Below are 14,215 nucleotides of genomic sequence, written 5' to 3'. Positions count from 1 at the left end.
AACCATAAATTCGTACTAATGTTTCATTCAGTTTATTTATGGCCCGTTTTCTTCCTTCATGCGTGTATGTGGAGTTTGTGTAATAAAAGGAGATTGAGACAACAGTCTGTTGTTTTTTTTTTTTTTTTGGAAAAACCGGTCATGTGTAACCTTTTACTCTTGGGTGAGATAATATATTTTTCGTAACATTATTATTTGATAACAAATTTTTGTTTGCATGGCAAAGTTTTAAAGCTTTTTTTCTAGGAATTAAAGAGTTTAAAGTTGAAAGGCACGTTTTTTTTTGTTTGTGTTGCGTTATGATAATTTCGATAAATTCGGGACGTGCTTTTTGTGCGTATGTGCCATTATATGAAAAAAATAATTTTTTGAGATTTTTCAAGGGTATAAAAAGCGTGTTTGCGAGAGAGGAAAGCATCATTCACTTCTTTCTAAGAATTGAAAAATGTTCTTGTTCAAGGCATTATTGGCAACTTTGGCTGTGGTCGCTGTGGCATCAGCTTCCAAAGATCATCATCATCATCATCATTCGAGAAAATCGCACAAAGGTGTGACTTTGCATAAATTGTGCAGCTGGAATGTAGTCGATTATGAGAAATGTTCGGATCTTCATCGTAGTGACCGTTGGGGTAAGTGGTTTTGTTCTAAAAATTAAGAATATTTTAATTTTTAATTTTTTTTTCAGAATCTTGCCAATTGGATGCTGGACGAGCTTACATCCCAGAGAACAATATTCCCTTCAGCTTTGGATTTTCCGAGTGTGGTCGTGTCTTTGTCAGTCAACCACGCAGTCGTACCGGAGTTTATTCCAACTTGGGTTATTTCCGTTTGTCTGACATCGGCAAGGATGAGTGCTGCCCTCCATTGACGCCCTTCCCACCAAAATATAATGCCACCCTTGGAACTGACTGCTGCACCGAATTCGGCGTTGTCAATGTCGATCGTTTCACCATCGATAACTGCAACCGTTTGTGGGGACTTGATAGACAAGCTCTCGGCTTAAATGACAAACACTGGAATTTACGTTCACCACGTTTGTTGGTCTTCGACTTGAACAAAGATGTCTTGGTACGTGAAGTTGTCGTGCCCGCCGACATGTACGCCGATGGCGAATATCAACTTGGACTTGTGCAAGTAGTTGTCAATGCCGACCGTAAAAATCCCCATAATGCTCATGCCTACATCGTTGATACCTATAACGGATGCATCGTCGTCTATTCGTATGCCCAAGATAAATTCTGGAAAGTTTGCTCGCCCCAATTCTACAATGACGCCAAATACAGTCGTTTTACCCTCAAGACCTGCAAAAACAAGGAAATCACTTACTACAAGGACAACTTCATTGTCGATTGCACGCCCGATCACAAGAACAAGCAACTTCTCTGCCATTCGGACGCCTCCTTGGACGAATTTGCCGTTGATTTCGATGAATTGAATCACGAGGGAGTTGCTCGTTGCTCTCCTGATTCCTTGAGCGTGCAATTCTTGGGTCAAAAGTGCCTGTATGGACAAAGTAGCGTACACGCATTGAACAATGACAACCAAGTTGTGTGGACATTGCAAGAACAACAATATGGCGTTGCCTGCTGGAATCGCGAAAACCGTCTTCATCCAGGAGCAGTTGAACTTGTCGTTTCGGACCATCATGCCTTGCCATACGTCACTGACCTCAAATTGACAGACTTGGATTTGAGCCGTTTCTTGGATGAGCCTTGCAAACACGATGCTGACAAATATGTCGTTGTTCTTTCCAACAATTATCGCAGCATTGTTGAACACGGATTCGACCATAAAGACGAAAACTTTGGTTTTTACTTCTTTGTGGAAGAAGAAGCTCTTGACTGTAATCCAGAATGCTTGTGCAAGGACTATAAGCCACACAAATCGCATGATCGCAAACACAAAGGATATGGAGCATTAGCTTAAATGATGCTAAACGAACATCTTTAGATGTCAATCGGTTACTTTTTTCGGTTTCTTTATTAAAAATGTGAAAAAAAGTATTTAAATAAAGTTATTTGAGAAAAGTATATACATTTTTTTATTTTCTATTATGCTTATCTATTATTTAATGTGCGAATGAATGAAATTTTCCTTATTTTTTATGGAAAATATTTTTTATTATATGAATTGATGATTAAAACTGATTTTACCTTGAAAAACTGAATAAACTAGCCATTATAAATATTTATTTATAATTTTTTAAACAAGTTCCTACATTTGAAAAGAATGTTTTCACTTTTTGTTCCATTTTTTTTAAGTTTTGTCTGATTCTCCCAATTTAAATGTGAGAAGTTTTTTTTGTTAAAACCAAAATGTTAGTTAAATAAAATTTAGCAGTAAATATTTTCTTTTTTTTTATGATTTTTCAATTCATTAGTTCATTAGTTAGTAATTCATCCTAACTTTTGAAATCAATGTACAAAAATATGCAAAATTTTAATAAAGTGTAAGGAAAATTATACATTTAAATAGTATTATTGGATGTTTTGTATTTAAAAAGAATATTTCCTTCCTGAAGAAATCAAAACAGTTTTTGAAAATGAATTATATTAATTGTTTAATTTTTGTGCGTAAATAAATAAAAATATAGTAAACATTTTTTAATATTAATTTCATGTTATTCAAATATTAAGAATTGATTTTTTTTATTAAATGAAAATTATCGGGTATGTGTTTTAAAACTAAAATTAAATAGTTAAACGTTTGCATAACCTTGAAATTGTCTTCTTCTTATAATAAGATGCTAAGAAGGCACATATTAAGGACAGCAGTACGTGATCATGTATCACCTAAGAGCAAGTAAATAAAAATCAGTTTGGAAGAAAACTCATAGTATGAAAAAACTTTTCTAAATTTTCTGTTTTGATCTGACAAGATCACGAACTAAAAGAAGACATTTATGTAATTTTTAGCCTCTTTGTTTATGTTATCAAATGCATGAAAATATTTATTTTTTCAGCGCACGTATTGTTTACTTTTGATATTTAAAAAAAGCACGAATAATATTTTTCATGCGTTTTTTTCGAGTATAAAAGCTTTCAGGTAATTCCAAAAAAGTATCAGTCTCATCTTTTTCATTCACTGAAAAAGTTCTGAAAAAAAATGGTCTACATCAAGGAACTAATTGCTCTTTTCGCTTTGATTGCTATCGTAGCAGCAAATGGCTACAAGCATTCGTACTCTCACTACGACAAGGATGACAAGTGGGATAGACATGATAAGCATGACCATCACGACAAGCATGACAAGCATGATCATCATGGCAAGTACGACAAATATGATCATCATGACAAGCATGATCACCACGACAAGCATGATCACCACGACAAGCATGATCATCATGGCAAATACGACAAATATGACAAAGACGACAAATGGGACAAACACTACAAACATGACAAGAAACACGGTTCAGACGTTGAATTGCACAAATTGTGCAGCTGGAACGTTGTTGAGTTCGAAAAATGCAACTTGAGAAGTGACGCATGGCGTAAGTTACAACTTTTTTGGTTTTTTGATGTTTTTTTTAATGAAAATTTTCTTTGCAGACCCACTTAAATTGGATGCTGGTCGCAACTACATCCCCGAAAACAACGTCCCAACTGGTTTTGCTTTCTCCCAAGATGGCCGTGTCTTTGTTTCTCTTGCTCGTGAACGCAAAGGTGTCTATGCTACCTTGGCTTACTTCCACTTGAAGGATGTCCGTGACGATTGCTGCCCCAAATTGAGAGCTTACCCATCTGACGAAGCCAACTCTTTGGATGCCGAATGCTGCAACGAAGGCAACTTGGTCAACGTTAAGCGTTTCACCGTCGACCGATGCAACCGCTTGTGGGCTGTCGACAAGAACCTTCTCGACTTGAACGACAAAAACTGGGTTTTGGGATCACCAAAATTGGTTGTCTACAACTTGGGCAGCAACAAATGCGATCGTGAAGTCAAGATCCCCCAAGAATATTACACACACTCTGCTCAAGGTTTGGACAGCGTTCTCGTTCACTCTGAACCTCACAAGCCCGAAGATGCCCATGCTTACATTCCCGATACCTACAACGGATGCATCGTCGTCTACTCATACAAACAAAACAAATTCTGGAAGGTGTGCTCACCCGAATTCTACAGCGATGCCAAATACAGTAAATTCTGCCTCGAAACCCGCAAGGGCAAGGATGTCACCTACTACAGAAACGAATTGGTCTACGATTGTACCCTCGACTACAAGCGCGAAGAAGCTATCTGCCACTCTGTCTCCTCTTTGGACGAATTCACCGTTCCATTGTGCGAATTGGAAAGTGAGGAAACCGCTCGCTGCTCACCCGACTCTTTGAACGTCAAATTCTTGGGACAAAAATGCAAGGATGGTCAAACTGGAACACACCACTTGAACCCCAAAAACCAAGTTGTCTGGGGAGTCCAAGAATTGAACCATGGTGTTGCTTGCTGGAACCGTGAAAACAAATTGAGCCCTGATGCCGTCAACGTTGTTGTCTCTTGCTCTCAACGCTTGCCATACGTCGCTGACTTGGCTCTTACCAACTACGATTTGGCACCATTCTGCAAATCACGCAAATACCACAAGGATGAAACCTACGTCGTTGTTTTGTCCAACAACCGTGCCAGCATCCGTGCTCATGGATTCGACCATAAACAAGAAAACTTTGCATTCTACTTCTTCTCCGAAAGCGAGGCTCTCGAATGCAACCCACAATGCGCTCCTCATAAACATTCACACCACAAGGACAGCAAACACTATGAACCCAGCCACAAATCTCATCATGACTATTCCAGACCCTATTCTTACCGTTACAAGAAATCCAAGGAATCAGTCGCTGAACAATAAAAAAAGACAGATCTCAAGAATGGCATAAGGATGTCATCAACCGGTTACTTTTGTCCTGAATTAAATTTTATTGTAAATGAAATTGAAAATAAAATGTAGACAAAAGTAAATTTAAACAGTTTTTCTTTTCATTTAATTTTGATTCTATATGTTTTTAATTAATCGACGCTCGAAACTACACAACAAAAACAAGCTATATAAGGTATAAAAGTCCCATTATGACGTACGCTGCTCCCGTGCTTAACAGCTGTGCACCATCAAACATCAGCCGAATGCAAACCACACAAAACAAAGTTCTCCGGATGATTTTCAACGCCCCCTACAACACACCCACAGTAACTCTTCACGAGATGGCGGAACTGGAAACCATCCAAGAGTTCCTACAGAAACTCACCGACAACTTCAATCGCCGACTGGAGTGAATGAAGGATTGAAGGATTTTATTCAATTCATATTTTTTTCTGTGGTTAATTTTATTTTTTTTATTGTCTGAACTTCTTTAATATTTGTTAGACGACAAAGTTTAATATTATTTATTATTTATGTTGCTTTAATTTTGTTCTCTTAATGTTCTTTGAAAAAAAAAATCTTAAGGAAAATTTATATGAAATGGGAACATTTTTTTTAATAAAAAACCATAAAAAAATTATTAAACTTGCTATCGAAATTTAGATGGTATGAGTTGCAAGACAACATTTAATTTTTTTTTTAATTTTTATTACAAGAGGTTTTGTTTAGTTTTTCTCCGATTTTCAATTTACATTTAAAATAATATTAACGAATAATTAATACTATGTAAGAAATCATCTTTTAATTAATAAAAAATAACAAACAAAACATAATAAAATATTTATTTTCTATTTTCTCCTCCCCTCGATTGTGTGATATTTTTTTCGGTTTGTTTTTTTATTTTTGCAAAATAAATTTTTGTATATTTGATCATATATAAGTCTCATTTCAAGTAACTGTAACGAAAGATCAGAAACTGAAGATTTCCATAGTTTTACGATGGAAGTGAACATGAGTTATTTCATTTTGGAATAACGCATTGTAGCACGATGATAACTCACAAAAATGTCCTCAAGTTCATACATGTTCTTACTTAAGTTTTTTGTTTACTTTTGAAAATAAATAAATAAATAAAAATAAATTTAAAAAAGCACGAATATTTTTTTCAGTCGTTTTTTTCGAGTATAAAAGCTTTCAGGTAATTCAAAAAAAGTATCAGTCTCATCTTTTTCATTTACTGAAAAAGTTCTGAAAAAAAATGGTCTACATCAAGGAGCTAATTGGTCTTTTTGCTTTGATTGCTATCGTAGCAGCAAGTGGCTACAAGCATTCGTACTCTCACTATGATAAGTACGACAAAGATGACAAGTGGGATAGACATGATAAGCATGACCATCACGACAAGCATGATCACCACGACAAGCATGATCATCATGGCAAATACGACAAATATGACAAAGACGACAAATGGGACAAACACTACAAACATGACAAGAAACACGGTTCAGACGTTGAATTGCACAAATTGTGCAGCTGGAACGTTGTTGAGTTCGAAAAATGCAACTTGAGAAGTGACGCATGGCGTAAGTTACAACTTTTTTGGTTTTTTGATGTTTTTTTAATGAAAATTTTCTTTGCAGACCCACTTAAATTGGATGCTGGTCGCAACTACATCCCCGAAAACAACGTCCCAACTGGTTTTGCTTTCTCCCAAGATGGCCGTGTCTTCGTTTCTCTTGCTCGTGAACGCAAAGGTGTCTATGCTACCTTGGCTTACTTCCACTTGAAGGATGTCCGTGACGATTGCTGCCCCAAATTGAGAGCTTACCCATCTGACGAAGCCAACTCTTTGGATGCCGAATGCTGCAACGAAGGCAACTTGGTCAACGTTAAGCGTTTCACCGTCGACCGATGCAACCGCTTGTGGGCTGTCGACAAGAACCTTCTCGACTTGAACGACAAAAACTGGGTTTTGGGATCACCAAAATTGGTTGTCTACAACTTGGGCAGCAACAAATGCGATCGTGAAGTCAAGATCCCCCAAGAATATTACACTCACTCTGCTCAAGGTTTGGACAGCGTTCTCGTTCACTCTGAACCTCACAAGCCCGAAGATGCCCATGCTTACATTCCCGATACCTACAACGGATGCATCGTCGTCTACTCATACAAACAAAACAAATTCTGGAAGGTGTGCTCACCCGAATTCTACAGCGATGCCAAATACAGTAAATTCTGCCTCGAAACCCGCAAGGGCAAGGATGTCACCTACTACAGAAACGAATTGGTCTACGATTGTACCCTCGACTACAAGCGCGAAGAAGCTATCTGCCACTCTGTCTCCTCTTTGGACGAATTCACCGTTCCATTGTGCGAATTGGAAAGTGAGGAAACCGCTCGCTGCTCACCCGACTCCTTGAATGTCAAATTCTTGGGACAAAAATGCAAGGATGGTCAAACTGGAACACACCACTTGAACCCCAAAAACCAAGTTGTCTGGGGAGTCCAAGAATTGAACCATGGTGTTGCTTGCTGGAACCGTGAAAACAAATTGAGCCCTGATGCCGTCAACGTTGTTGTCTCTTGCTCTCAACGCTTGCCATACGTCGCTGACTTGGCTCTTACCAATTACGATTTGGCACCATTCTGCAAATCACGCAAATACCACAAGGATGAAACCTACGTCGTTGTTTTGTCCAACAACCGTGCCAGCATCCGTGCACATGGATTCGACCATAAACAAGAAAACTTTGCATTCTATTTCTTCTCCGAAAGCGAGGCTCTCGAATGCAACCCACAATGCGCTCCTCATAAACATTCACACCACAAGGACAGCAAACACTATGAACCCAGCCACAAATCTCATCATGACTATTCCAGACCCTATTCTTACCGTTACAAGAAATCTAAGGAATCAGTCGCTGAACAATAAAAAAAGACAGATCTCAAGAATGGCATAAGGATGTCATCAACCGATTACTTTTGTCCTAAATTACATTTTATTGTAAATGAAAATTTAAAATAAAATAAATAAATTGACAAAAGTAAATTTTAGCAGTTTTTTTTCACTTAATTTTGATTTTCTTTATATGAAGCATTTTGCAAATATTTTAATTTAAATTCATAGCATTTTTGTTTTATTTGAAAATTTTCAATCAAATTATAAATTTCTTTTTGAATCAACTTATTTTCAAGGATAAGTTTTTTTTATGATATATTTTTCTTTTCAACTTTTTATAAAAATTTATTAATTAACAAATTATAAAAATAAATTGCTTTTTTCAATAAATATCGAAATAAATCGAATCTAACTATATTTTCTCGATCATGTGATGTTTCTCTTATTTATTTTAGTTTTTTTTGTCATTTAAGATATATATACTTTTTGATGGAATTTTGAGTTATTTTATTCGAAAAAAAAAAACAATTATTTATTCAATAAAGGCAAAAGAACGTGGCAATTACATTTTGTTTGATTAAAAAAGTCATCGACAAAATTTCTCTGGCATAAAAATGATAATTTTCAAAAATATCATCAATTTCTTACAGAACAATTAAACATTCGATGTTTAATACGCATAAATAAAAATAGGGAAGCTAAACTAATGCAAATGTAATTCTTGGAATATTCACGAGATATTTTATAAGTTAACATTCTTTAATTTTTTTCGGTGTTTATTAAATAAAAAAAATAAATGTGACGACTAAAAATGAGTAATATCCAAGCTACCAGTTTAATGTATAAGTGCTTCTCTTCTATCTCCGGCTTCAGCCTGAAATTTTATTTTTTTTTATTTATTTTAATTTTGTTTTTTATGTAAGATTTTAATTTTTTTCTCACATTATTTCTTTTTCGGTATTCTTTTTTCTTTATATTCCTATTCCTTTGTCGTCTTTCTTGTTTCATAATCTATAAATTTTAAGTATTTTCTTTTAGTAATTTTCCTAGTTTTTTAATTTTTTTTTCTCTACGATTTTTTTTACATTAATTTAAATAACTTTTTCTTTTACTTATTTAACTAAATTATTAAACGTCACATGCATCAACGTCACTTGTAGGCGTCGTTCATGCTTCGGTCTCAAGAATAATCAACAAAAAATTATTATTGTTCTTCAGGTGTTATTGTTTTGATTTAAGCGCATAACAGTTAAAGCCCAAGAACGCACGTTCTATGTAAAATAAATATTTTAATATTTGGATAAAACAACCTTGACTACTTGAATTTTTTATGTGAAAAATTTTGTATAAATGGTGCACTGTTAACTAAACAAGGTGTCAGTTGAGTTTTCTTTATCGACCGATAAAGAAATGGCTTACTTTAAAGAATTAGTTGGAATTTTGGCTTTAATAGCCGTCGTAGCTGCTGGGCAATACGAATACAGTCGTTATGAGCCATACTCAAAAGACTATGGCAAGGGTAAATCGCATCACAAGGACGTAGAATTACATAAATTGTGCAGTTGGAACGTGGTTGAATTCGAATCTTGCAAATTGCGAAGTGATGCATGGCGTAAGTTAATATTGTAGGTTTTTTTTTAAAGTTTTCTCTAAAATATTTTTTTTCTGCAGATCCACTCAAATTAGATGCTGGTCGCAATTACATTCCCGAGAACAATCTCCCAACCGCTTTCCAATTCTCTAATGATCGTCGCGTTTTTGTCGCTTTATCCAGAAAACGCACCGGAGTCTACGCTACCTTGGCTTATTTCAATCTTGACGACGTTCGTGATGGTTGCTGTCCCCCATTGAAAGCCTACCCATCTGACGAAGCCAATTCCTTGGATGCCGATTGCTGCAACGAAGGAAACTTGGTCAACGTTGAACGTTTCAACGTCGATCGATGCAACCGTTTGTGGGTTCTTGACAAAAATGGTCTCGAATTGAATGACAAGAACTGGGTTTTGGGATCACCTAAATTGGTTGTCTTCGACTTGAAAACGAACAAAGTTTTGCGTGAAGTACCACTTCATTCGGATTTGTATGAGAGCCATCAATTTGGCTTGGATACCGTTGTCATTAACGCTGATCCCAAGGACTGCGAAAATACACATGCTTACGTTCTTGATACATATGCCGGCGCTATTGTCGTTTACTCCTACAAACAAAACAAATTTTGGCGACACAAGTCACCCGAATTCTCTAACGATGCCAAATATACCAAATTCACCCTCAAGACACGCAAAAACAAGGAAGTCACTTACTACAGAGATGAAAATGTATTTGATTGCGCTCGCGACTATGTGAATAACGAAGTTGTCTGTCACTCGGTTGGATCTTTGGATGAATGGACCCTTCCTTTCGAAGAATTGGAAAGCGAGGAAACCGCTCGTTGCTCACCCGACTCCTTGAACGTGCAATTCTTGGGACGAAAATGTGAAGATGGCCAAACCGGAACACACGTCTTGAACACCGATAACCAAGTTGTCTGGGGAGCTCATGAATTGCAATATGGTGCTGCTTGTTGGAATCGCCAAAACCCATTGAACCCATCAGCTGTCTCTCTTGTTGTGTCAGATTGCGATCGTTTGCCATACGTGGCTGACTTGACACTTACTAAAGTCGATTTGGAACCTTTCTGTGGATCTCGTAAACGTCATGGTGACGAAACTTATGTTGTGCTTCTCTCAAACAATGAAGTTGGTATCAAGACTCATGGATTTGATCACAAAGAAGAGAACTTTGGAATTTATTTCTTCAGAGAAAGTGATGCTCTTGAATGCAATCCACAATGCTTGCCCAAGAAGGGATATTCTCACAAACAACCAAAATACGATCATGATGATAAACATTCAAGCCACAAGACCTCTAAGAAGCCACACCACCACGATCACGACGACAAATATTCCAAATACGATCACGACGACAAATATTCCAAATACGATCATGATTACAAACATTCCTATGAACACTCGAATAAACATTTTGAACACTCACACCACAAGGACAGCAAACACTATGAACCCAGCCATAAATCTCATCATGACTATTCAAGACCCTATTCTTATCGTTACAAGAAATCAAAGGAATCAGTCGCTGAACAATAAAAGAGACAGATCTCTAGAATGGCGTAAGGATATCGTCAACCGATTACTTTTGTCCTGAATTAAATTATATTGTGAATGAAATTTCAAATAAAATAAATAAAATGTAGACAAAAGTAAATTTTAGCAATTTTTCTTTTCAAATAATTTTGATTTTCTTTATGTGAAGCATTTTTTCAAATATTATAATTTAAATTTATAGCATTTTTGTTTTATTTGAAAATTTTCAATCAAATTATAAATTTCTTTTAGAATAAAATTATTTTCAAGGATAAGTTTTGTTATGATATATTTTTCTTTTTAACTTTTTATAAAAATTTATAATCTTTAAAGAAAAATAAACAAATTAAAAAAATAAATTGATTTTTTCAATAAATATCGAAATAAATCGACTTAAACTAAATTTTCTTGATCCTGGCATTTTATTTATTTTTTTTTAGTTTTTTGTCATTAAAGATATTTTTACTTTTTGATGGAATTTTGAGTTATTTTATTAGAAAATAACGCATTTTGATGATAACGTTCGATAAAAAGAATTTTATTTTTCCACGAACTACAGGCAAAAGAACTTGGCAAGTACATTTTTTTGGGGTAAGAAAGTCATCGACCAAATTTCTCCAAAGAAATACTTTCAAAAATATCATCAAGTTCTTACAGAACAATTAAACGTTCGATGTTCAATATGCATAAATAAAAATAAGGAAATAAACTAATGCAAATGGAACTTTTAGAATATTCACGAGATATTTTATAATATAATATTCTTCTGTGTTTGTTATACAAAAAAAAAATAAGCAACAAAAAATTTATTATTGTTCTTCAGGTGTTATTGTTTTAATTTAAACGCATAACAGTTAAAGCGCAAGAACGCACGTTTTATGTAAAATATTTTGATATTTGGATAAAACAACCTTGACCACTTGCATTTTTTATGTGAAAAATTTTGTATAAATGGTGCACTGTTAAGTAAGAAAGGTGTCAGTTGAGTTTTCTTCATCCACGGATAAAGAAATGGCTTACTTTAAAGAATTAGTTGGAATTTTGGCTTTAATAGCCGTCGTAGCTGCTGGGCAATACGAATACAGTCGTTATGAGCCTGCATACTCAAAAGACTATGGCAAGGGTAAATCGCATCACAAGGACGTAGAATTACATAAATTGTGCAGTTGGAACGTGGTTGAATTCGAATCTTGCAAATTGCGAAGTGATGCATGGCGTAAGTTAATATTGTAGGTTTTTTTTTCGAATTTTTTCTCTAAAATATTTTTTTTCTGCAGATCCACTTAAATTAGATGCTGGTCGCAATTACATTCCCGAGAACAATCTCCCAACCGCTTTCCAATTCTCTAATGATCGTCGCGTTTTTGTCGCTTTATCCAGAAAACGTACCGGAGTCTACGCTACCTTGGCTTATTTCAATCTTGATGACGTTCGTGATGGTTGCTGTCCCCCATTGAAAGCCTACCCATCTGACGAAGCCAATTCCTTGGATGCCGATTGCTGCAACGAAGGAAACTTGGTCAACGTTGAACGTTTCAACGTCGATCGATGCAACCGTTTGTGGGTTCTTGACAAAAATGGTCTCGAATTGAATGACAAGAACTGGGTTTTGGGATCACCTAAATTGGTTGTCTTCGACTTGAAAACGAACAAAGTTTTGCGTGAAGTACCACTTCATTCGGATTTGTATGAGAATCAATTCGGCTTGGATACCGTTGTCATTAACGCTGATCCCAAGGACTGCGAAAATACACATGCTTACGTTCTTGATACGTATGCCGGCGCTATTGTCGTTTACTCCTACAAACAAAACAAATTTTGGCGACACAAGTCACCCGAATTCTCTAACGATGCCAAATATACCAAATTCACCCTCAAGACACGCAAAAACAAGGAAGTCACTTACTACAGAGATGAAAATGTATTTGATTGCGCTCGCGACTATGTGAATAACGAAGTTGTCTGTCACTCGGTTGGATCTTTGGATGAATGGACCCTTCCTTTCGAAGAATTGGAAAGCGAGGAAACCGCTCGTTGTTCACCCGACTCCTTGAATGTGCAATTCTTGGGACAAAAATGTGAAGATGGCCAAACCGGAACACACGTCTTGAACACCGATAACCAAGTTGTCTGGGGAGCTCATGAATTGCAATATGGTGCTGCTTGTTGGAATCGCCAAAACCCATTGAACCCATCAGCTGTCTCTCTTGTTGTGTCAGATTGCGATCGTTTGCCATACGTGGCTGACTTGACACTTACTAAAGTCGATTTGGAACCTTTCTGTGGATCTCGTAAACGTCATGGTGACGAAACTTATGTTGTGCTTCTCTCAAACAATGAAGTTGGTATCAAGACTCATGGATTTGATCACAAGGAAGAAAACTTTGGAATTTATTTCTTCAGAGAAAGTGATGCTCTTGAATGCAATCCACAATGCTTGCCCAAGAAGGGATATTCTCACAAACAACCAAAATACGATCATGATGATAAACATTCAAGCCACAAGACCTCAAAGAAGCCACAATATTACGATCACGATGACAAATACTCTAAATACGATCACGACGACAAATACTCCAAATACGATCATCATGACAAACATTCCAGCTACAAGACTTCAAAGAAGCCACACCACCACGATCACGACGACAAATATTCCAAATACGATCATGATGATAAACATTCTTATGGACACTCGAAGAAACATTATGACCACGATAACAAATACTCCAAATACGATCACGAAGACAAATATTCAAAATACGATCATGATGACAAACATTCCAGCTACAAGACCTCAAAGAAGCCTCACCACTACCATCACGACGAAAAATACTCCAAATATGATCATGATGACAAATATGGACACTCGGAGAAACATTATGACCATGATGACAAATATTCCCACAAATCACCAAAAGTATCCTTGTACCACAAATACGAACCCGTCCATCGCCCACAACCCACCAAATTCCCTCTTTATGTACCCGTAAAAACATACGAACACGAAGGTTACCTCTTCAACACAAGAGCTCCTTACCATTACCAATATCGGTACAAAAAATCCGAGAAAGCTGAAGCTGAAGCTGCTGAGGATACCAAGCAAGAGTAAAGCTCTTTTAATTTAAAATGACCGAAAAAAGAAAAAAACTTGTTAATTGTTCCAAGAAAATATTAAAAATTATTTTAAAAAAATAATTTAAATCTTTTAGAAAATTTTTCCCCCAAAAAAAAAACTCCCCATTGAAAAATTTTAATAACATGCATCAGCGTCATTATCATGCAATAAAAACCGCAGACTGTATTCATCAAAAATATTTT

The 14,215-nt window shown here is 36.0% G+C and overlaps 6 protein-coding genes across 14 annotated transcripts in view; 5 read left to right on the top strand and 1 right to left on the bottom strand.

Moving 5' to 3' along the window:
* LOC134827305 (mucin-5AC) overlaps positions 1 to 14,215 on the bottom strand; it is a 213,444-nt gene that overhangs the window by 44,476 nt on the left and 154,753 nt on the right. The window lies entirely within an intron of this gene.
* Positions 415 to 2,030, top strand: LOC134827310 (L-dopachrome tautomerase yellow-f2-like). The gene is made up of 2 exons (XM_063839908.1): positions 415 to 629; positions 686 to 2,030. The coding sequence occupies exons 1-2, from the start codon at positions 446 to 448 to the stop codon at positions 1,924 to 1,926; spliced, it is 1,425 nt and encodes a 474-aa protein (XP_063695978.1). The 5' UTR covers positions 415 to 445; the 3' UTR covers positions 1,927 to 2,030.
* LOC134827307 (L-dopachrome tautomerase yellow-f2-like) lies at positions 3,076 to 4,959 on the top strand. The gene is made up of 2 exons (XM_063839905.1): positions 3,076 to 3,493; positions 3,552 to 4,959. Exons 1-2 carry the CDS (start codon positions 3,106 to 3,108, stop codon positions 4,841 to 4,843), a joined length of 1,680 nt encoding a protein of 559 aa, XP_063695975.1. The 5' UTR covers positions 3,076 to 3,105; the 3' UTR covers positions 4,844 to 4,959.
* On the top strand, positions 6,079 to 7,906 carry LOC134827309 (L-dopachrome tautomerase yellow-f2-like). The gene is made up of 2 exons (XM_063839907.1): positions 6,079 to 6,435; positions 6,493 to 7,906. Exons 1-2 carry the CDS (start codon positions 6,111 to 6,113, stop codon positions 7,782 to 7,784), a joined length of 1,617 nt encoding a protein of 538 aa, XP_063695977.1. The 5' UTR covers positions 6,079 to 6,110; the 3' UTR covers positions 7,785 to 7,906.
* On the top strand, positions 9,131 to 11,015 carry LOC134827308 (L-dopachrome tautomerase yellow-f2-like). The gene is made up of 2 exons (XM_063839906.1): positions 9,131 to 9,363; positions 9,423 to 11,015. The coding sequence occupies exons 1-2, from the start codon at positions 9,162 to 9,164 to the stop codon at positions 10,895 to 10,897; spliced, it is 1,677 nt and encodes a 558-aa protein (XP_063695976.1). The 5' UTR covers positions 9,131 to 9,161; the 3' UTR covers positions 10,898 to 11,015.
* On the top strand, positions 11,807 to 14,006 carry LOC134828035 (protein yellow-like). Its single transcript, XM_063840980.1, has 2 exons — positions 11,807 to 12,110; positions 12,172 to 14,006. Exons 1-2 carry the CDS (start codon positions 11,906 to 11,908, stop codon positions 14,004 to 14,006), a joined length of 2,040 nt encoding a protein of 679 aa, XP_063697050.1. The 5' UTR covers positions 11,807 to 11,905.

This window comes from Culicoides brevitarsis, chromosome 1, assembly GCF_036172545.1.
Source record: "Culicoides brevitarsis isolate CSIRO-B50_1 chromosome 1, AGI_CSIRO_Cbre_v1, whole genome shotgun sequence".
NCBI classification, from domain to species: domain Eukaryota; kingdom Metazoa; phylum Arthropoda; class Insecta; order Diptera; family Ceratopogonidae; genus Culicoides; species Culicoides brevitarsis.
Note: the sequence above shows the minus strand (reverse complement) of the source record. Positions and strands in the feature narration are given on the sequence as shown.